The 23,258-nt window shown below is 44.0% G+C and overlaps 1 protein-coding gene across 2 annotated transcripts in view; it reads right to left on the bottom strand.

Moving 5' to 3' along the window:
* Positions 1-23,258, bottom strand: part of LOC117360085 (cyclic nucleotide-gated cation channel beta-1-like) — a 125,808-nt gene that overhangs the window by 87,884 nt on the left and 14,666 nt on the right. Inside the window, exon 2 of one of the 2 annotated variants that reach the window (XM_033943729.1) lies at positions 2,289-2,567. The exons of the other annotated variant lie outside the window; for it this stretch is intronic. Coding sequence (XP_033799620.1) covers positions 2,289-2,520 — 232 coding nt within the window. The 5' untranslated portion in view covers positions 2,521-2,567. The remainder of the gene's footprint in view (positions 1-2,288; positions 2,568-23,258) is intronic. 2 annotated transcript variants of the gene reach the window in all.

Below are 23,258 nucleotides of genomic sequence, written 5' to 3'. Positions count from 1 at the left end.
CACTGTTAAAGTAAAGCAGTTTAATCCCTTTAGGGAAACTGGGTTAAGTGGCATACTGTTACTATTATACTTTAAAATATGTGAGGAATAAACACTTGCCCCTAAAATTCAGCCAGTGGTGATCCGTGTTTTCAAAAGGTGCTGGCTGCCATTAGCAAAATTTGGCCAGGTCTATTCTAGGCACTGCCTGACTGCCAGAAGTTATATGGGAATTTGCTGATATTCAGATCAGTACCTGGATAACAACCTGGATAAAGTTAGAACAGCAAAAGGCCCAGGTTTGCGGGAAAAATACCAGTGGTGCAGTGTTCATCGCAAACTGCGTTATTCAATTTATATGTTTGATATTACATATAATTGGAAGGATTGGAGGAGATTAAATTACAACTTTTGGTGGAACTCTTTATGCCATATCTATAAAATGGAAAGATTTATTGCATTACAAAGGAGTTATTTCAAGAAATTTCAGGATGTGTGGAAACCATTAACAAAATATTGTACGGATTAGTTGAAAATATTTCCCTTAAATTTATCAGTTCAATTGGATAGGGTGGAGGATAATTTATTAACATGTATTTATATGATAATTGAATATATGGTAGGGTGGGATGGAATGAGGGGGGGGTGTTAAAATTTATGTATTGTACAAATGATAGACTGTAAGTGATGTATTTGTTGTTAATGTGATTGAATATATATATACACTTAATGTAATTTTGAAAATGAATAAAGAATTTAAAAAAAAATGTATATGTTTGAATGCAATTGTATGCATTGCATATCATTACGAATTTCATGGTAATTTAAATTAATGTGTATTATTGTAATGGTAAAGTGCATTTGATGAAGTTATGAGGCTCAGGAGTAATCTATGGAAATACTTTTTCCAGAAAGGGTGGTAGATGAGGAGAATAGTCTCCCGGTTGAGGAGACTGTGTCTGAATTCAAGAAACTGTGGGACAGGCAAGTGGAATCTCATAGAGAGAGGAGGAGATAGTGGATGGGCAGTCCAGATGGACTACTTGACCTTTATCTGCCATCATTTTTCTACGTTTTTATGTTTCCTCATTATTGCAACTTAATATGTGTTAATGTGCAAACAACATGCATTATAGCTGTAATGCACCTTAATAACTAGCCCCCTCTTCTGTGTTGTTGCTCCACATGCCTAAAACCACTTTGGGAATGCTGACACAAACTAAAGATAAAAGTGTATGGGGCTGGTATTCAACCAGCGGGAGGCAGCCTGCATAAGTGCCATGGTTGGCGTTGACTCCGGATATTCAATGCCAGGCCATTTCTGGTGACTGTCATTGAATATTTGGATTTATTTGAGCTGGCATTAACTTAACCAGCTAAGCGAATATCCAGCGCTGGATGGTTAATAGCAGACAAACCAGTTCTATATGCCCGCTAAACGTAACCGGTCAGCACTGAATATTGCCAGCTATCGTGCGATATAGTTGGTTACCTTTTCTGCACCAACTGTGAATTTTCAGCAGCGATAACCGGTTATCTTGTGAAGAATATTAGCAGTTAGATGCCAAAATGCTATTAATCCGGTCAGCGGTCGTTTCTGTCTGGCTAAATAGCTTTGAATATCATGCATACTTTTACCATTTAGAGGGGATAGTCTTGAAAAAGCCTTTTTATCCTGGTAAATAAACATTTATATAGGGAAATGAATTTTTAAAAATAGCCCTCCATTATCCCCACACAGAAAAACTCTATGTGCATACAGCTGACTATATGATTACCATGCAGAGGAGCTCTTCCTGCATGCACACCTCAATAAGAGCGTCTCCTTGAAGAACTCTCCCAGCATGCACACCTCATTATGATTTCCATGCAGAAGAGCTCTCTCAGTATGAACCCCTCATTATGCATTCTGTGTTGAAGAGCTCTTTTAAGTATGAACCCATTTTTATGCAATCCATGGAGAAGATCTCTCTCACTATGTACCCTTCATTATGCATTCCACGCAGAAGATTTTTGCCAGCATGCACCCCTAATTATGCATTTCATGCAGAAAAGCTCTCTCTGCATGCACCCTTCATTATACATTCCATGCAGATGAACTATCTCTGCATGCACCCCTCATTATGAGTTCTATGAAGAAGAATTCTCTGAGAATGTACCTTTCAAGTCAGTACATGAGCTCTGAGAAGAGCTTACCAGGACACTAGACTAACATACTACTCAAAGAGACAACACAAGAGAAAAAAATAAAATATCTATAAAATATCACAACAAAGCAGGCATAACACAATGATGACATTCTCTACTACCTAGGGAGTGAGAAGGGGACTGTTCTTCCTTAACGAAAGCTGGATTCAGCACTCCAGCCTTTTGATTTTTAGGGGTAGAGGACGGGAGGGGCAAGGTAGAGGAGGCTTGATAGTTGGGAACATTAGGAAGCTGCTCTACAGTGCCTGGGCGGGCAGGGGAGGTAGCCTGGTGATTAAGCGGTTTATCATGCACAAGATGATTAAGTTCAAGGTCTTTAGTTTGCTTGGCCATGATGTTAGGAGGCTGGAAGCTTCAAGCAAGGATGAGGACATCTGAAACTAGAAAAAAAAAAATACATCACAAGACATCATCACAGCTCATTGAAGACACAAAGTTGAGCACTGATAGCACTTGTTAAAGGACAGGTATTAGATAAATTTTCATCAATCTCATCTGCTCGACAAATGCACCTCGGTCATAAACCTAATATCATTTGTAATCCCTCTACTATAAAATACTTTGTATTAGTTATCTTGATCTGCAAGCAGTTCTGGCAGTGTGTACCTAATTTTCAACATGCAGCATCTCCTGCCATACTGATAACAATTCACAGCTCTCTAGTTATCTCAGTCATGACCAACAGACTGAACTAAAAGACAGATTGCGCAGGAACTTAAACTTCTTACACAGTGGCATACCTAGCATATGTGACACCTGGGACCCATCATTTTTTTAACAACCCCCCATCTGTATGAAAAACATGATTTTTAGTAACAAGCCACATGTCACACATGAGTACCTAGGAAAAGGCAGCATCTTACATATGCAGTGAGCAATACAACATCAATAAACCCATTGTAAAACTAAACAAGCCAGACTAGTACAGATCAATCCTACACCGTCAATCCTAACAGAAAATCATGTCTTTCGAACACACAGAACACAGAAAACACCTTCGCCTAGTATGGAATATGTCATCACAAACTAACCCCGCCCCCTTTTACAAAACTGTAGTGTGGATTTTAGCCACGGTGGTAACAGCTCTGACGCTCATAGAATTCTGAGCATCAGAGCTGCTACTACCACGGCTGGCGCTAAAAAACACTCCACAGTTTTGTAAAAGGGGGGATAAAATAGAAATACATAGACAAAGGTTAAATTGAACCAGCAAGAAGCTGGACTCTGCATACAATGCAACACCACAGAAACAGTGACACGTCTCCTAAAGCAAAAAATAAATAGAAAATTTTTGTTCTACCTTTGTCTTCTCTGGTTTCTGCTTTCCTCATCTTCTTGTAACTCTCTTCCTTCCATCCACTGTGCCGTCTCTCTGCCCCTATATGGCATCTTCTCTCCTTCTATGCCGCTTCCAGAAACTGTATGCCTCCCCCTTCCATCTCTTCTTTCACCCCTATTGGTCTGGCATCTCGTTCCTCTCCTTCCCTCTCTTCTGCAATCCCTTTCTTCCCTCATTTTCCTTTTCAATTTATTTTCTGCATTCATCTAGATTACATTCTTACTACCCTCTCATCCTTTTTTACTGTCTACCTACAGCTCGCCACCTCTTTCCCTCACCCCCTCCAGTATTTCCCTAACTCAATCCTTTTCCCCCCATCATGTGCCCTCCTTTTATTTATCCCCTCCTTCCATCATATGCCCTCTTTCTCTACCCCTTCCATCTAGTTCCTTCTCCTTTCTGTCCACTTCCATCGTCTGCTCCCCTCTCTCTCCTCCTATTTCCTTCCTGCATTTGCTCCCTTATCTCTCCTATCCGCACATCCATCCAGCATAGGCTCCCCCTCTACCCGCCACACTACCATCCAATTTTTGCCCTTTCTCTCTCCATCCACCCCTCTTCAATTAGCATCTGCCCCCTTTCTTTCCCTCCAATCCAATTCCATCCAGTATCCTTCCCCCTTATGTCTCTCTCCCCTTTCTCTGTACACCAATTCCATCAGCACCACTCTTCCATACCACTCTGACCCCTTTCTCTCCCTGCACCACTCTTTAATTCCAGTAGTCCTGCTCCTTTCCCACGATGACTGTAGCTGCCAGCTGCCGGTCCACCCCACTCCGATGTACTAGATCTGGTGCAGAGTCAGCAGCCGCGTGCTGGAAGGTCGTGTAATGACTCATCTGCAGGCTTTGCTCCGGAAGAATTAAGTTATGTTGGAGGGGGTTGACTGGGCAGTCGCAGGGAGTTGCGGCAAGGTCCCGTGATGACTGCCTCTGCCGGATCCACCCCCTCCGACATAACTTACTTCTTCCGGAGCAAAGCTGGCAGCCGAATCATCAGGGACCTTCCTGCACCTCAACGCAGCTGCCGACTCTGCTCTAGAGCAGTGTTTTTCAACCTTTTTACACCCATGGACCAGCAGAAATAAAAGAATTACTAAGACTGAAATTACTAAGACTGAAATTAAAAAGCACATTTCCGCCCCGTCGCCACAAGCTCGGTCCCCGCAAACCATCTGATCCCATCCGCACAAGCTTCAGTTATGATTTTATATTAAATACAAAAAGAAACAATATTCTCTACAATTGTCATTTCATAAATATAAATATACAGAGCAAGAACCAACAAAACCCCTGTCTCCCCTCCCCTTAACATATATCCCCTCTACTATCAAGAAAACTGAACAAGCCAAATTATTACAGAATACTACACAGAAATATCATGCTAACAGAATACTGCAGTCACACATGATAGGAATAGTGTTAGGGGAATGCCCCCTGGAATGAGAGAGCCCTATGCCAGCTGGAAGCTAAAGAAACACTGCCTGGGCTTTGCAGTCCCCAGTTATGTCTCTAGCAGGATATATATTTCATAGCTGATATATTCTAATGACAAAATAGAAATAAAATTATTTTTTTCTACCTTTTGTTGTCTCTGGTTTCTGCTTTTATCTTCTTTTCATTCTTTTCCTTCCAGCGTCTGCCCTGTCTCTTCAATCCAGCATATGCCCGTTCCATCCACTGTCTGCCCCTTCCAGAAACTGTCTGTTTCCCCCTGCCATCTCTCCTCTAGACCCCCCCCCCCTTTGGACTGGCATTCATCATCTTCCCTCTGTTCCCTCATGGTCTGGCATCTTTCTCCTTTCATCTCTCTTTCCCTCCCCCCTGTGGTTTTTAGTATCTCTCTCTTCTCATTTCCTCCGCTCAGATCTGATATCTCTGTCTCCTTCCCCGTTCTCTGGCATCTCTCTCTTTTCCATTTCCTTCTCTGGTCTTCCTTCTTTATTTTTTGCCTCCGTCTAAATTAAATTCTTTCTTACTATGCAGTCCTCAATTTCCCTCTTTTCATTGTGTCTACCCACAGCATGCCACCCCTTTCCTTCACCCCTCCACTATCTCACTAACTCTATCTTCTTCCCCCATCCGGCATATGTACTTTTTCTTTATCCCTCCTTCCATCCAGTATGTGTTCTCTTTCTCCACTTCCACTCAGTATTTGCTCTCCCTTCTCCCCACTTCCATCATCTGCCCTCTTCTCTCTCCCCACTTCCATCATCTGCCCCTTCTCCCCACTTCCATCATCTGTCCCTTCTCTCTCTTTCCCCCCACTTCCATCATCTGCCCCTTCTTCCCACTTCCATCATCTGCCCCTTCTCTCTCTTTCCCCCACTTGCATCATCTGGCCCCTTCTCTCAATCTCTCCATCCACCACAGGCCCATCTCTCTCCCTTCCTCTCACCTTTCTTTCCAATTTTGGCAACAAGATCGGCAAGCCCCCCCCCCCGTGATGACACTCAAGTTTGGCAACGGGCCTCCTTCTTCCCCCCCGGCATCAACAGTACTTCAGATTGGCAACCGCGATGCTCAGGCCATAGCTTCCCTCTGATTCGAACTGCTTGGGCGGAAACAGAAAGCTGAGCCAGAGGAAAGCTTTTGGCTGAGCACCGTGGTTGCCGATCTGAAGTGCTGTTGATGCCGGGTTGAGAAGGAGGCTCATTGCCAAACTTGAGTGCCGTCACGAGAGGGGGGAGGCCCGTTGCCGATCTTAAATTGCGTCGCGGGGGGGAGGTGTGCTGATGCAGCCCAGATGCTGCCGATGGTCCGAATCCGATTTTGCCGGCCCTGCGAGGACCGGCAAGAATTTTCTGTGGACCGGCACCGGATGACCCGGACCTGGCCGGCTGTGCACCCCCCCTAAGGCATGCACCCGAGGTGGACCGCTCTCCCCCACCCCCCCTTTAGTACACCACTGTTCTTACATAATCACTAATGGCAGCACGTGTGGCATAGTGGTTAGAGCTACAGCCTCAGTGGGGGTCAAACCCTACGCTGCTCCTTGTGACCCTCCACTGACCCAGGTACATTAGACAGATTTTGAGCCCACCAGGACAGATAGGGAAATGCTTGAAGTACCTTTATATAAACTGCTTTGAGTGTGATTGTTAAACTACAAAAAGGCAGTATACAAGTCCCAATCCAATCCAAAAAAATGGCAAGACAAAAATTTGCCTGAAAGTGATTGAGCTATTTTCAGGCACAGACATGACTGTTCTCCAGGAAAATAGAGATTTTCAACTTGTTTGTAATTATGTTGCCACTCAGGACATCAGAAAATTGTTAGATTATTCAAAGAACTAAGGGGAAGATTCTTTAAAGTTCGCAGTAAAATCCGATGGACCGCTATTGTGGCCGCTATTGTTAACAATTTCAAAAAGACGAGTCATTCTTTAAAACATACATATCCAGATGCGGTTCGTGGAGAGTCGCTAAATTTGCATGGGATGAGTCACTGATTATGGCGATCAGCACATGCACAGAATACACTCACAAGTAAAAAAAAAAAAAAGACCCCCAAAATGAAGATCGGCAGGAGGGATGCCTACTCCCTCCCACTGTCGCTGTCAAACAACCTCACCCTCGGCAGTGGCAGGGATATCCATTCCTTCCAGCCACCGCCATCAAGCAACTTCTCCTCCTCCCAGTAGCGGGATGAGTCACTGGTGATGGACATCAGCACATGCACAAAATACACCCAAAAATTAAAAAAAAAGAACCCAAAATAAAGATTGGCAGGAGGGATGCCCACTCCCTCCTGCCACCACCATCAAACAACCCCTTCCCCTGGCAGTGGGAGGGATGCCCATTCCCTCCTGCAACCATCATAAAACAACCCCCCAACACACATCCCCCGGCAGTGGTAGGGATAGTCCACTCCCTCCCGCCATTGCCATAAAAACAACCCCCCCAACACCCCTCCTCCCAGCAGTAGGAAGGGATGCCCACTCCCTCTCACTGTCATCGTGCCCTCTCCCCACCCCCCAACCTTCTTCAGGAAGACTGGCCGGAGGGATGACTGCTTCCTCCGGCCAGCAGGTTAGCCTCTTCAAAATGGCAGGCCTCTGGGATGCACCAGGGAAGGTCCTAATGCTCTAATTGGCTCAGGTGCTTAAAGCCCCTCCTATGGGAAGGAGTTGTTTGATGGCAGCAGGGGGAGAGAGTGGGCATTCAATGTTTGACCGTCCTTTTCAGGACGACTTGCAATTTTAATAGGATTTAAAAAGTGCTAAGAAATTTTAAACCACCTCTCCTTTTGTTCTTACCTTTTATGTTTCTTTCCTATTTGATATTGTAGTTCTTCCCCTTTTTTTCCTATTGTATTTGTAAGTTTATATGTCCTATTTGTGGTACTTTTTGTATAGGTCATTGTAAAAAACCTGTTGTTGTTTTTTTAGATGTACACCGCCTTGAAACTCTACAGTATATAGCCGCTTTCTGTATTTCTGCCTTTCTTTCTTTTTGTCTTTTTTTTTTTCCTTGGCTGTCTACCACCACCCCTTCCTGCTCCCCCTGTCCATTCTCCCTTCCTTTTACCTCCCCTGTGTCCACCACCACCCCTTCACTGCTCCCCTTATCCAGCAGCAGCCCTTCTCCCTTTGTTTTACCTCCCCCTGTCCTCCCCCTGTCCAGCAGTAGGCCTCCCTTCCTTTTTCTTCCCCGCCCTGTCCATGAGCACCTCTTCCCCTGTCCATCAACCCCTCTTTCCTGCTTCCCCTGTCCAGCAGTACGCCTCCCTTCCTTTTTCTGTCCCCCCATCCATCAGCACCTCTTCCCCTGTCCATCGGCACCCCTTACCTCCTTTAGCATCTGCCCTCCGTTGACAGCCGCCTCCACCGACATCCGCCTCAAGACACTGCGGCCTACAGGCACCGACAGCCTCTGCGGCCTGCACCACTCCCTCCTCGCCATCGCGTGCCGTTCCTTCCCCCCCCCCCCCCCGGAAGCTTCATGCGTTTCCGCCGCTGCTCCGGCAGCCTCCTGTCTGCGGGCCGGCCGCCCGTCTGTGGCACACATCTGCAGGAGGAGGAGGAGGCCGGGGCTCGCAGGATGGCGGGGAGGCCGGGGTTGCACGGAGCAGCAACGGCAGCAGCTCGGCCGTGCAGCCAGCGCTAGGTAGAGCCGGGGTTGGGCATGGACTTTGCGCCGCCCGATCCGGCTCCTCACTTCGCTCGTGGAGGCGATCGGCGGCTGGCTGAGGTCCCCGGCCCGCTTTCAAAGTTCATTTTTTAGTTCAAAGCCGACGCCACAGCTCCTCTCTTGATCCCCGCCTGGTGCGGTTCGAGAGAGGAGCCGCGGCGGCAGCTTGAGCTAAAAAATGAACTTTATCAGGTAATTGCAAGTATTGAAGCCCGCTGAAAGAGAGAGATGGTGGTAAGTGCACATGCGCACTCTTGTGGCCACATCCCGACAGATCAGGACTCAGGGAACACGGAATAAGAGTGCGCATGCGCGCTTAGCATTATATATATATATATATATATATCCTGCCTTTCAGTTTGTGAGAGCTTAACATTATTTTTATTATGTAATTTGCTCTACTGCCCTTTGTATTTTTTGCCTTTCACCCTTTCAAAAAGAACAAAAAACAGGGAACATTCAATGAAATTACAGGGAAATACTTTTAAAACAAATAGGGGAATTTTTTCTTTTTACTCAAAGAATGGTTAAGCTCTGGAACTCATTGCCAGAGGATGTGATAATAGGAGTTAGTGTATCTAGGTTTAAGAAAGGTTTGGGCAAGTTCCTGGAGGAAAAGTCCATAGTCTGCTATTGAGACAACCATTGTGGAAGCCACTGTTTGCCATGGATTGGTAGCATGGAATGTTGCTACTTATGTGGGTTTCTTCTTTTAAATTTTATATTTATTGCAATTTTAACATAATTTTACAAGAGATGTCTTGGTCAAGCAAAACAGATGGAAAACAAATCTAACAGGAAACTCAATAAATTTAACCTATAAAGCAAAACAGCTTACATCTTTCTTTAACTACAATTGAGGAGGAGAGTGCAATAGAGTGAAGAGCAACTCAAATAAGCAAATTACTCTTAGAAATAAGCTTAACAGCTAAAGTCCCTTTTTCCTTTCTTTATAGCTGTTCAAAAATTTCATACTAAACCTTCCCAACTGCCATTTTCTTCAAGTCCAGGAAAGCTCACAACTGTTCTGGCAAAAAAAAGAAGGAAAGGAGATGCCAGACCATGGAGGGGGAGGGAGAGATGCCAGGGCATGGGGAAGGGAAGGAGGGAGAGATGCCAGACCAGGGGGAAAGGAGGAAGGGAGGGAAAAGAAGGAGAAGAGTTGCCAGAGCATGGAGGGAGAGGGAGAGTTGGAAGGAAAGAAAAAGAGAGGAGAGAGATGCCAAGACATGGGGGTAAGTGAAGGAGATAGAAATGCCAACCCATGGGGTGGGAAGAAATAGGGTTACCAGACATCCGGGAAAACCCAGACATGTCCTCTTTTTAGAGGACTGTCTGAGTGCCCAGACAGACTTTCCAAAACCGGGTTTGTCCGGGTTTTGGAAAGCTCCGGCTGCATCTGAAGGGCCTATGAGCATGCATAGATGATGTCACACACATCTGCTCATGCTCAGAAGCCCTCGGATGCGTGCTGGAGGTCAGGAATGAAAACACAAAGCTTTCTGGGGATGGGGCTAGCCGCTAGAGGCATAACGGGGCAGGGATAGAGGCGGGGCTAGAGGCAGAATGGGGTGTGACTGGGGTAGAACAAGGCATAGCTGGAGGTGGAATGGGGTGTGGCCATGCGTCCAGGATTTTACAAATCAAAATATAGAACTAAAGGTAAATCGTGCCAAACAATTCTGATTGAATTCTTTGAATGTGCAACCAGATAACTGGATTGAGGACATGCAATAGATATAATTTACTTAGATTTCAGCAAAGTCTTTGACATGGTTCCTCATAAGAGGCTCTTGAATAAATTTGACAGACTGAAGTTAGGACCCAAAGTGGTGAACTGGATTAGAAATTGGTTGATGGACAGATGCCAGAGGGTGGTGGTTAATGGAATTCGCTCAGAGGAAGGAAAAGTGAGTAGTGGAGTGCCTCAAGGATCAATGCTAGAACCGATTCTGTTCAACTGTTTGTGAACAACATTGCTGAAGGGTTATAAAGTAAGATTTGCCATTTTGCAGATGATACTAAGGTTTGTAACAGAGTGGACATCCTAGAGGGAGTAGAAAACATGATAAAGGATCTGCAAAAGATAGAAGAATGGTCTAATATTTGGCAATTAAAATTCAATGCAAAGAAGTGCAGAATGATGCATTTGGGAAGTAGAAATCCAAGGGAGCAGTATGTGCTACGATGAGAGAAGCTGATTTGACAAGGTGGTGGCTGTAGTCAGAAGGATTCTAGGCTGTATAGAGAGAGGCATAACCCGCAGAAGAAAGGAGGTGTTGATGCCCTTGTCCAAGTCAATGGTGAGGCCCCACTTGGAGTATTGTGTTCAGTTTTGGAAGCCATATCTGGCTAAGGATATAAGAAGAGTTGAAGTGGTCCAGAAGAAGGTGACAAAAATGTTAGGGGATATATGCCAGAAGACATACATGATAAGAATGGAAGACCATAGAAACATAGAAATAGACGGCAGATAAGGGTCACGGCCCATCCAGTCTGTCATTAGGGTGGGCAGACTGGATGGGCCGTGGCCCTTATCTGCCATCTATTTCTATGTTTCTATGACCTGAATATGTATACTCTAGAGGAGAGGAGGTGACATTCTTTTTGATACTTCCTGTGCTCTCTCCAGTTTACCTCAGTTTTGTCCCTTTTCCATTTTCTGAATGAATTTTTCTTATTGCCTATCGCTTCCTTCACTATTTTAGTTATCCACGCCGGGTCTTTTATTCGACTCTTGATGCACCCTTTTCTGAATCTGGGGATATATAGATTTTGCGCCTCGCTCACCGTGTCCTTGAAAAAGGACCAGGCCTGTTCTACCGTCTGCCATTTTTGGGAAGTGTTCCTAAGTTTCTTCTTTATCATTCCCCTCATTGCTTCGTAGTTTCCCTTCCTGAAGTTAAAAGTTGTCGCTATGGTTCTCTTTCCTTTCAGTATTCCTACTTCCATCTTGAACTTGATCATATTATGATCGCTGTTTCCCAACGGTCCCACTACTTCCACTTCCTTTGCAGGTCCCCTTAGCCCATTTAGGATTAGATCCAGAGTGGCATATCCTCTTGTCGGTTCTCTAACAAGCTGTTCCATGAAGCAATCTTGTACAGCCTCCAGAAATTCTGTCTCCCTAGCGCATCTTGAGCTTCCAAGACTCCAGTCTATCCCAGGGTAGTTGAAGTCTCCCATAATAACCGTGTTACCGCCTTTGCATTCTCGCTTCATCTCGGCTTCCATTTCTTCATCGATATCTCCGGTTTGTCCGGGTAGACGATAGTATAGGCCTATCTTTATTTCAGGCCCTTTCCTTCCTGGTATTTTAACCCATAGCGATTCTAGCTTGTTGGCCGTCTCCGCTGTGTCCATTCTTGTCGATTGTATGCTTTCTTTTATGTATAGTGCAATTCCACCGCCTTTCTGTCCTGACCTGTCCTGGCGATAGAGCTTGTACCCCGGCAGTGCTGTATCCCATTTGCTTTCCTCATTCCACCATGTTTCAGAGATTCCAATGATGTCTATGTCCTCCGCAATGATTATGGCTTCTAATTCCCCCATTTTGTTTCTTAGGCTCCTTGCATTATTATATATGCAATTTAGCTCTTGGAATTTTGTTGCCTTTAATTCCTTTTCCTGTGCTTCGGTCTTTAGATTCTTCTCTTTGGCTACAATCTTTCTAACCTCCTCTTCTTGGTTAGTCGACTCCTGTAATTTGTCTCTTGTTTCTTCCCAGCCTTTTTTCCCCTCAGTATCTTCATGGGATACCTTCTTCCGAAACATCGACGTTTGGTCAACTGTCGGCTTTCCCCTTCTTCTTAGTTTAAAGCCTGTTCTATTCCTCTCTTGACATTGTTTGCTAGAAGTCTAGTTCCCGCTGTGCTCAGGTGCAATCCATCTTTCCTGTAGAGCTTGCTCTTGCCCCAGAACGTCGTCCTGTTCCTCACGAAGTGGAATCCTTCTTCCTCACACCATCTCCTCATCCAAGCATTTATTGATTGTAGTTCCTCCTGCCTTTTCACATCTGCCCTCGGTACCGGTAGGATCTCTGAGAACGCTATCTTCTGGGTCCTCATCTTCAGCTTCCTTCCCAGAATCTTGAACTGTGAAGGTGCTAGCAGGGCCTCTAAGCACTGCTCTATAATGATGCTTGAAAGTGGCATAGTGCATAAATGTAAAGGGGTCTATACATTGACAGAGAATGGGCAAGACAGAACTTACAAAATACTGTAAATTACATGCATCCCTGCTGCATTTAGGTGCCTCTACTTATGCCAGGTGTATGGCTGGTGTACCTGTGAGTAGAAAATGACACAGGGAAAAAATTTATCACTGTTCCCGCCCTGTCCCCGTGAGCTCGTCCCCATCCCTGCCCCGTACCCGTGAACTGTCCCTGTTCCCGTGAGCTCAGTCTCCGTCCCTGCTCCATCCCCGAGAGCTCAGTCTCCATCCCCGCCTTGCAAACTATCAGATCCCATCCGCACAAGCCTCGAATAGTTATAATTTTATACTGAACTTATTTTATTAAAGCATAAAAAGATGCAATATTCTGTATCCTGTAATTGTAATTTTATAAACACAAATAATACAGAGCAAGGATTAACAAAACCCTGGCTGTCTCCTCTCCTTTTCACAAATATCCCCTCCACTATTGTGAAAACTGAACAAACCAAATTACTACAGAATGCTACACAGAAAAATCAAGCTAACAGAATATGTCAGTCACACATGGCAGGAATAGTGTTAGGAGAGAGCACTAGGGCAACTGCCCCCTCATCAGAGAGAGAGCCCTAAGCTAAAGAAGCTAAAGAAGCACAACCTGGGCTTTGCAGTCCCCAGTTATGCCTAATACCAGCTTTACTTTCGACAAAGTTCCTCATGAGAGATTTCTGAGAAAATTGAAGAGTCATGGGATAGAAGGCAGTTCCTGTTATGGATTAGGAATTGGTTATTGGACAGAAAACAGAAGGTAGAGTTAAATGGCCATTTTTCTCAATGGAGGAGGGTAAATAATGGAGTGCTGTAGGGATCTGTACTAGGACCGGCGTTATTTAACATATTTATAAATGATCTGGAAATTGGAACAAGTGAGGTAATTACATGTACAGATGATACTAAACTATCCAAAGTTGTTAAAACACATGCAGACAGATTCCAATTAAGAAATACCTATATGTAATTCTTATGCCATGCCTTTATGGAATAACCCATTATTACTTATTGACAAGAAAATGATCTCCTGGCCTAAATGGCAACTAAAGAACATGAGATATTAGGTTTTTTTCATTGATCCTTTCATTGATTTTTTTTCAGAGATCAAATCAGAGTCTGATTTAGAGAATTCCCAGTTTTTGTCATAGAAACATAGAAAATGACAGCAGAAAAGGGCCACCGGCCCAAAGAGTCTACCCACTCTAAGGACCCTCCCCCCTAAGTACTTCCTCGAAGTAAACCCACATGCTTATCCCATTTTTTCTTAAAATCGAGCACATTGCTTGCCTCAATTATCTGAAGTGGAAGGTCATTCCAACGATCAATCACCCTTTCTATGAAGAAATACTTCCTAGTGTTGCTATGAAATCTCCCACCCCTGATTTTCAATGGATGCCTTCTTGTTGATGTAAGGCCTGTAAGGAAAAAGATATCTTCTTCTACCTCAAATGGCCAGTAACATATTTGAACGTCTCTATCATGTCTCCCCTCTCTCTGCGTTACTCGAGAGAGTATAGCTGCAACTTTCCTATACGTTCCTCATACGGGAGATCCTTGAGTCCTGAGATCATCCTGGTGGCCATTCGCTGAACTGACTCAACTCTCAGCACATCCTTTTGATAATGTGGCCTCCAAAACTGAACACAATATTCCAGATGAGGTCTCACCATGGACATGTACAACAACATTACAACTTCGGGCTTTCGGCTGACAAAACTTCTTCGGATGCAACCCAGCATCTGTCTAGCCTTGGATGAAGCTTTCTATACTTGATTGGCAGTCTTCATATCTTCACTAATGATTACTCCTAGATCCCGTTCTGCAGCAGTTCTTGCTAAGGTCTCACTATTCAAAGTGTAAGTATTGCATGGATTTCTGCTACCAAGGTGCATAACCTTACATTTTTGGGCATTAAAACTCAGTTGTCAAGTTGCCAACCATTGTTCCAGTAAGAGTAGGTCCTGCATCATACTGTCAGGCTCTGTGCTTTTGCCCACTATGTTGCACAGTTTAGCATCATCAGCAAATAATGCAATTTTATCTTGAAGTCCCTGAGGCAGGTCCCGTACAAAGATATTAAATAGGATAGGACCCAAGACCGAGCCCTGTGGCACTCCACTGATCACTTCCGACATTTCGGAGGGAGTACCATTTACCACCACCCTCTGAGCCAGTCTTTGACCCATGCCGTCAATGTTTCCCCTAATCCCAATGAACTCATCTTGTTTAATAGCCTGCGGTGTGGGACACTATCAAAAGCCTTACTAAAGTCCAAGTACACGACATCCAGGGACTCTCCCATATCTAGCTTTTTCATTACCCAGTTAAAGAAACTGATTAGACTGTATTGGCAGGACCTTCCCTTTGTAAATCCATGTTGGTGGGGATCCCTTAGTCTCTCATCATTCAGGATCGTATCTAATTTGTGTTTAATCAATGTATCCATAAGTTTACACACTATCGATGTGAGACTTACCAGTCTGTAATTTGCAGCCTCTGTCCTGCATCCCTTTTTGTGCAGCGGAATGACGTTAGCTGTTTTCCTGTCCAATGGGACTCTTCCTGTACTCAGGGAAAGATTGAAGAGCATAGCTAACGGTTCTACAAGGACATCTCTCAACTCCCTAAGCACTCTGGGATGTAGATTATCCGGTCCCATGGCTTTGTTCACTTTGAGCCTTGATAGTTCTTGGTAGACGCTGCCGGTGGTAAATTCAAAATTCCAGAATGGGTCTTCTGAGCTCTCTCTTGCCTGCAGTTGTGGACCGGATCCCAGCGCCTCGCAGGTAAAGACTGACCAGAAGTATTCATTGAGTAGTTCAGCTTTATCGGAGTCCGATTCTACATAATTATCGTCGGGTTTCCTAAGGCGCACTGTCCCATCTGTGTTCCTTTTTCTGTCACTAACATACCTGAAAAAGGATTTATCCCCTTTTTTAATATTTTTTGCTAGATTCTCTTCCATCCGAAGTTTGACATCTCTGACTGCTGTTTTAACAATTCTAGATTTCGCCAGATAGTCTTCTTTAGCTTCTAGTCTTTCTGATTGTCTTGGTAACAACTAAGATCTGGTCTACATAAGAGCACCATTCCATTTGCCTGTTTACATACTACCCGTGATATTACAATTTTGTATTAAAATTCACACAACTGGCCAGATCGCCTCTCAATTCTATAAATTTTGTCAAGTCTTTACCCTCTACTTGTATGAGTAAATCCTGGGAGGAAGACTGGAAGCTATCCATAAATTATTCTGATTGGGATACTATATAGCACTCAATATATAAATCCTTCAAATCTGCTTCTGTAATTCAATCCATATATTTCCTCCAACACAGATCCCTCTGGACTAGAGGTCTGCATGGGAACGGGGATCGCGGGAATCCCCCCTAACCCACAGGACTCCCACGGGGACCCCCCTCTGGCCCATGGGACTCCCACGGGGACCCCCGTCTAGCCAACGGGACTCCCACGGGGATGGAAGGCTTTGGAAGCAGGGTTCGTCCATATAATACAATGGACATGTCAGCCTTAGTAAAAGAGGGGGTTTATAAGTTAATTACCTGAACAGAAAACAAAAAAAGGGTTCCACCAAAGAGATTACACAAAGAAAACAGCAGCGCAAACACAAAAGAAACTGTGGAATTGATGATCCTCTCAGAAGTAATTGCTGCTTTTTATGGGGACGGGCGGGGATGGAGGTAATTCCTTGCGGGGATGGGTGGCGACGGAGAGGATCCTGATGAGGACGGGTGGGGAAGGAGAGGATCCTGGTGGGGACGGGCAGGGATGGGTGGGATTTCTGTCCCCGTGCAACTCTCTACTCTGGACCGCATTAAGGTCTTATATTATTGATCCATCTTATTCTAAACAATGCTGGATTTGTGCTACTAGTGTTGGTACCTTTATTCATTCTCTTTTTGAAAGCTCAGCCATTTTCAAATTCTGGTTTGATGTATGGGATACAATTTGTAAAATTCTTAAGTTAACTACACATTTTACTTATGCAATTACTCGTATTTTGAAAAGCACTTCTATTAAGCCCGCTTTACCCGATCACGATGCTACACTATTAGATTCTTTACTTGTAGTTGCACTGAAAATTATATGTACATCTTGGAAAGACCACTCCAAAGCTACATCTAGTAGATGATGGAATCAACTTTATAATACAGATTTGAACATTATGTTGTCAAAAAAATCTAATTCGCTTGTTAAATTTAATAATAAATGGTCAGCCTTACAATCTTACTTTTCCATATAATCATAAGATTATCTTTTCTTTATTGATGTGCTCACTTCTAATTTCTGTTTGTTGATGTTTGATCTTGTTGTATTACATGATAATTTTAAATAAACCAAGTCTAAAAAAAAGAAAAAGCAAACAAATTTAGAAATCTCTATCCAGGGTAGGCTAATGGTATTTCAAATGGTAAATGCACAGTTCAAAACTGCACAGTTCATATCAAATGTTACATGCTGTTTCAGAAAATGTACTTTTGTAAATCCAAGACCTTTATGGTGGAAACCTGGTACTAGTACTTTAGCTGAATTAATATTTTCCCCTTTTCCCTCAGATATAGATTCCCACAGGAATAGAATATGGGCTAATTGGATAGTAGGGTTGCACAAACCCTGAGGCTCTTCTTAAACTCCTTCCAAATGAGATTCCATAGAGTGAAAAGGGTCCTCATATCTTCCCACTTAAGCAAGCTAGCACTGTGTTTCAGACCTGGGACTTGCCCCAGACTCTGATCCATAAGAACATAAGAATTGCCGCTGCTGGGTCAGACCAGTGATCCATCGTGCCCAGCAGTCCGCTCCCGCGGCGGCCCTCTGGTCAAAGACCAGCGCCCTAACTGAGACTAGCCCTACCTGCGTACGTTCTGGTTAAGCAGGAACTTGTCTAACTTTGTCTTGAATCCCTGGAGGGTGTTTTCCCCTATGACAAACTCCGGAAGAGCGTTCCAGTTCTCTATCACTGAGTGAAGAAGAACTTCCTTACATTCGTACGGAATCTATCCCCTTTCAATTTTAGAGTGCCCTCTTGTTCTCCCTACCTTGGAGAGGGTGAACAACCTGCCCTTATCTACTAAGTCTATTCCCTTCAGTACCTTGAATTTTTTGATTATGTCCCCTCTCAATCTCCTCTGTTCGAGGGAGAAGAGGCCCAGTTTCTCTAATCTTTCGCAAGTGCCTATGTTGTCTAACCTGTGTGGTATAGACAGACTAAATCAATAAATCTTCAGAAATGTAGGGTCTAGGGCTAGATTCACTAAGGGTACGGATCGGATCTGATCTGTGAGGGATCCGATTCGTGTCTGGGGGAGCTGATTCACGAATCACCCTCATGCAAATGAGGGCGATCAGAATCACGCCCCCCAACAGACTGAATCGGCATGTGCAGACCATCTGTAGATGGTCTGTACATGCGCTGGCCCTCTGTGCTCGGCAGAGCAGGAAATTTCTTTTTTTTTTCTTCCCAAGCCCGTGGTTTTAACCCGCTTTAAGCCCGCGGGTTAAAACCATGGGTTTGCACTGCGGGGAAGGGTGGGAGAGTTAGGGTTGCAGGAGTTTGGGGCAGGCAGGAGATCGGGACTGAGAGCAGGAGTTCAGGGCAGAGAGCAGGGCGGCAGACGGCAGGGCAGTCGGAAAGGACCTGAGCGACTGGTCCTCAGCAGGCGCTTGTTTATGATCGGCCAGCCCAGTCGGTGTGGCAGGTTTTTGTTAGTAAATCGCTGCCTGCCATCATTTGAATGCCGTTCCCCCTCATTTGCATGCACGGATCGGAGGATGATCGGGACACACGTTAGTGAATCGGGTCGGAGGGAAATCAGGTCGCAAAGGGGTCGCAAACTGATCGGTACACGATCAGTTTGCTTAGTGAATCTAGCCCTAAGGCAGGAGAGATTCCAAAGACATAAAAACAGAGCTTAAATCTTCTTTGGGGGTGTAGCCACTGCCACTAGCCCACCCTTTTGGAAAATCCAAGAAATACTGTATCTTGGCTTCTAGTAATGTCTGCTTCCAGAAATGACCAGAAATCCTGACTTAGGCCTCTAATAACTAACTGTTGCCATCAGGTCTACAGGATGTAACATTTCCCTTTGAAGTTCCCTGTTTAGCAGATGCAGAAAGCTTCAACAGGAAAAAGATGAGCTCAAGAGAGCAGCTTTAATTAGCTAGAGCTGCAGGTAGCTGCTGAATTAACTGGGAGCTGCAAGAAAAAAAAAAAACCCCACAGCACTGATAATGTACTTCTTGCAAAGTTGTCAGCTTGGAGATCTGGCAGTTATCATTTGATATGAACTGATAGCTTATAAACAAGTCAGGAGATATACATGCACACATCTACTCTTTATCTCCTCTAGAAATTACCAGATATCCTCTTGTAATACGTTTTTAGTAATTCTTTTATAATCTGCCTTGAACCACAAGGCAATGGCGGAATAGAAATCTCTAATGTAATGTAATGTAATAAATATAATGCATATCTTTCCATGCTGTAACATAAAGACCAATAGACCAGAGCCCAGTTATAAAGAGTATGAAGCCAGAAAAATTAGGTCATGTTTAAGGTGACCATACGTCCCGTTTTCGGGCCGACCGTCCCGTTGTCCCGACCCACCGCTTCGGGACATCAAAAATGTCCCGTTTTCTGGGACAGCATCCCGAAGCTGTGCGCGGGGACACCAGGACGACCAATAACTTTCCCTCCCTGCCGCGCAGATTAAAAACCTTGGCCGCCGCCGCTGCTTCTTGTTCTTCCCGACGTCAATTTTGATGTCAGAGAGGAAGTTCGGGGCCAGCCAATCGCTGCCTGACTGGCCCGAACTTCCTCTCCGATGTCAAAATTGACATCGGGAAGAAGCCAAGAAGCAGTGGCAGCGGCCCAGCATTTCAATCGGCCCGGCAGGGAGGCAGGCAGGCAAGCAGCGGCGGTACACAGGCCAGCGGGTGGGCAGGGGGTTGAATCACGCAGGGGGAGGGGTTTGAATCACGCGGGGGGGGTTGAATCTGCGGGTGGGGGTGGTGAATCAAGCACTGGAGAGAGGTTAAGGAGGCAGGCAGGCAGGCTGGCTTCGGGGGAGGGACAAAGGCAAAAGGCAAGAGGCACTGGGGGCACTAAGGACACAGGACAGGCACTGGGGGCACTATGGACATGGGAAGGAGGCATTGGGGGCACTATGCACATGGGAAGGAGGCACTGGGGGCACTAGGGACACAGGACAGAGGCACTGGGGGGCACTAGGGACATGGGAAGGAAGCACTGGGGGCACTAAGGACACAGGACAGGCACTAGGGGCACTATGGTCATGGGAAGGAGGCACTGGGGGCACTAGGGACACAGGACAGAGGCACTGGGGGGCACTAAGGACATAGGAAGGAAGGAGGGAAGGAATAGAAAGGGACAATTGTTGGACCTGAGTAAAGAAAGAAAGAAAAAAATGAAAGAAAGGATACACAGTAAGAAGGAAATACAACCAGAGACTCATGAAATCACCAGACAGCAAAGGTAGGAAAATGATTTTATTTTCAATTTAGTGATCAAAACGTGTCAGTTTTGAGAATTTATATCTGCTGTCTTTATTTTGCACTATATTTGTCTATTTTTCTATAATTACTGAGGTGACATTGCATATTTTAAAGTCATTTGCCTTGACATCTTTGAAACCCCCCCAAATATAAATGATAATTAACATTTTCTCTGCGTATAGTTTGCTTTGTAGTTTTTTTTTAATTTTAAGGTTACCATTATGAATTAATATGAAGATATTATGTGTACATGAAAAATGAATGGAAGAAATTGGGGGTGGGATTGGGGGCGGGGCTAGGGCAGGGTTGAGGCGGGGCTAGGACGGGATTGACAATTAATAGATGTCCCCTTTTGATGAAAAAATAAATGGTCACGTTAGTCATGTTGTTTCTGGGAATGTCTGGATTTTTAAAAACATTTTGTCACCATTGAAGCAATATCATTAAGCGTATGCACACGTTCAGAAAGAGGAGTGTGTGGCGCAGTGGTTGAAGCTACAGCCTCAGCACCTTGGGGTTGTGGGTTCAAACCCCGTGCTTCTCCTTGTGATCCTGGGCAAGTCACTTAATCCTTCATAGCTCCAGGTACGTTAGATAGATTGTGAGCCCACTGGGACAGATAGGGAAAATGCTTGAGTACCTGACTGTAAACCCGCTTAGATAACCTTGATAGGCGGTATATAAAATCCTAATGAAACTTGACACACTTTTTTTTAGAAAGAGTATGCACTCTTCCAAAAGAGCACACAGTCTATTGAAAGAGCGTGTACCATTTGCAAAGAATACACATTGTTCACAAAGGGCCGGATTCTACAAACAGTGCCGGGATCAGCGGCTGCCTAAAAAAACGGCCACCAATCGCTTGTCAATCACGCATCAGCGGCTTAGTGAAAAGTAGGTGCCAGAAATATACACCAGGGTTTTCCAGCGCCTACCTTTCGCGTGAATTGCAGCTATAGAGGCATGTTACAATGCCTAGCGCCACTACGTTAACTATGCCTACAGTGGTATTAGGCAGCATAAAATGCCTCCATAGCTGCAATGCAGGTGCCTTTTCTAGTAGGCACCAGTAGGCACCTACATTTTTTTCTTAACCACTTCTCTTTTTTTTTTTTTTTAAATGGTGTTTTGCACTTACCGTAAGTTAGGCACCAATAGGCGCCATTTACAGAATATGGACCAAAAAGTACATGCTATTTGCAAATAGTGCTCACTCTTTCAGAAATAGCGAATGCATGTTTATACTATTTGCACACGTGCAATGGACTTTGCACTATATGGACTATACAGTCGGGAGACCGTGCATTCTGTTCACAAACAGTGCACACTCTTTGCACTTTGTCAGCATTCAAAGTATAAAAAGAATGATTCTAGTGGAAATAACACACAGAGAAAAATGTGACTTACACTTAAAAAAAACATTCAATTGCAAGAACTTGAACTGAGCAATATATCTCACTTGTCTTTAGAAGCAGAGCCTTTTGGCCCTCTACCTCTAATTACACCCAGGCAAATTATGAAACATTATCTTAAATACCTTTCTACAATAGGTTACGTAAAAAATAATTTTTATTTTTTTTCCTCAGGGTGTATAAAGAATTCTAATATCACTCATTATCACATGTTAATGTGGTGTTAATGGCCCATGATGATGAGATACAAAATATGATGAATGCATTAATGCAGGCATTAAAGTACACACATTAAAATACATACACAATTATGAATATCAATGCAAAAAAATTAATGGTACCTCCCTGAAGTGTAGTTACAGGGTGTTTTTCCATTAATAGGACTGCATTTCATTTTGCATGTTTTAAAATATATTGGTTTTGCCATACTAATAGGGAATGAGCTAATTAGCATCATTCTGCATCTTATTAATTCACTAGCATAGATCTTGTGTTTAACATTAGCTCAGCACTGTAAATGCAGGTTATAATGTTAAAAACTGAATGCCATTTCCTTCAGAGACCAGTATTTTGTTATTTCCTTCTAGAGAATCCTCTTGGGATGTGTTTAACTCTGTTGTGCTGAATAGTAGATTCAGCAAAACAGAAGAGTAAACTTCTCTGCACAGTCCATGCAACACAGCAAAACAGCAGAGAAGACAAAAGGGATAACTAAGGAACCGATTGTAGAATTTCCAAAAGCCTTCAATAAAGCACCAGTTTATTGGCTCAATACGAGTCGTTCGCCAGTCCTTTTATTCAAACAGACCACCATTAGTAAGGTGGATATTTGTCGCTTATATATAAGCAGTTGTTCATTTTTCAAAAAGTTTAATCAACACATCGCGTTACATAAGGATTCTGATTGCAGACCCATTGCAAACTTACCATTTCAAACTAAACTAACAGAAAAAACTGTATTTATTCAACTATCTGATTTTGTCACAAAAACAAAAATTCTCCATCCAAATCAAACAGGATTCCGTCAACACCATTCTATCGAGCACTCTTTGTTAGGCTTAACAACTTCTATACACTTCTCATTCCATATTCGCAGTTTCAGCAATCGCGGTTTTGATTATTCACGGTTTTTAGCTTGCTGGCTCCTCCCCTCCAAATTACATCAGCTTGCATAGAGAAATCGCTGATTCCAAGCGTTTACAGAGAAAATCGCCAATTCCCAGCACTTTCTTCACCATGTTTTGCCTCTCCTACAGGAACAGGCCAGGTTTCCCACCATGTTATTCATGGTTTCACCATATTCACGGTGGTTTATAATAGAAAACAGCGAATAACATATGAAAAAGTTATATGCGGTTTTTCTGTATTTGCGGTTCTGTTAATCCCCTATCACAGCGAATACGGAGGGAGAAGTGTACAATATTTCCTAGACCAACATAAATCTGTTAT

The sequence above is a fragment of the Geotrypetes seraphini genome, chromosome 4 (assembly GCF_902459505.1).
Source record: "Geotrypetes seraphini chromosome 4, aGeoSer1.1, whole genome shotgun sequence".
Classification (NCBI taxonomy): Eukaryota; Metazoa; Chordata; class Amphibia; order Gymnophiona; family Dermophiidae; genus Geotrypetes; species Geotrypetes seraphini.
The sequence above is the reverse complement of the archived record's forward strand: the minus strand, read 5'-3'. Positions and strand labels throughout refer to the sequence as shown.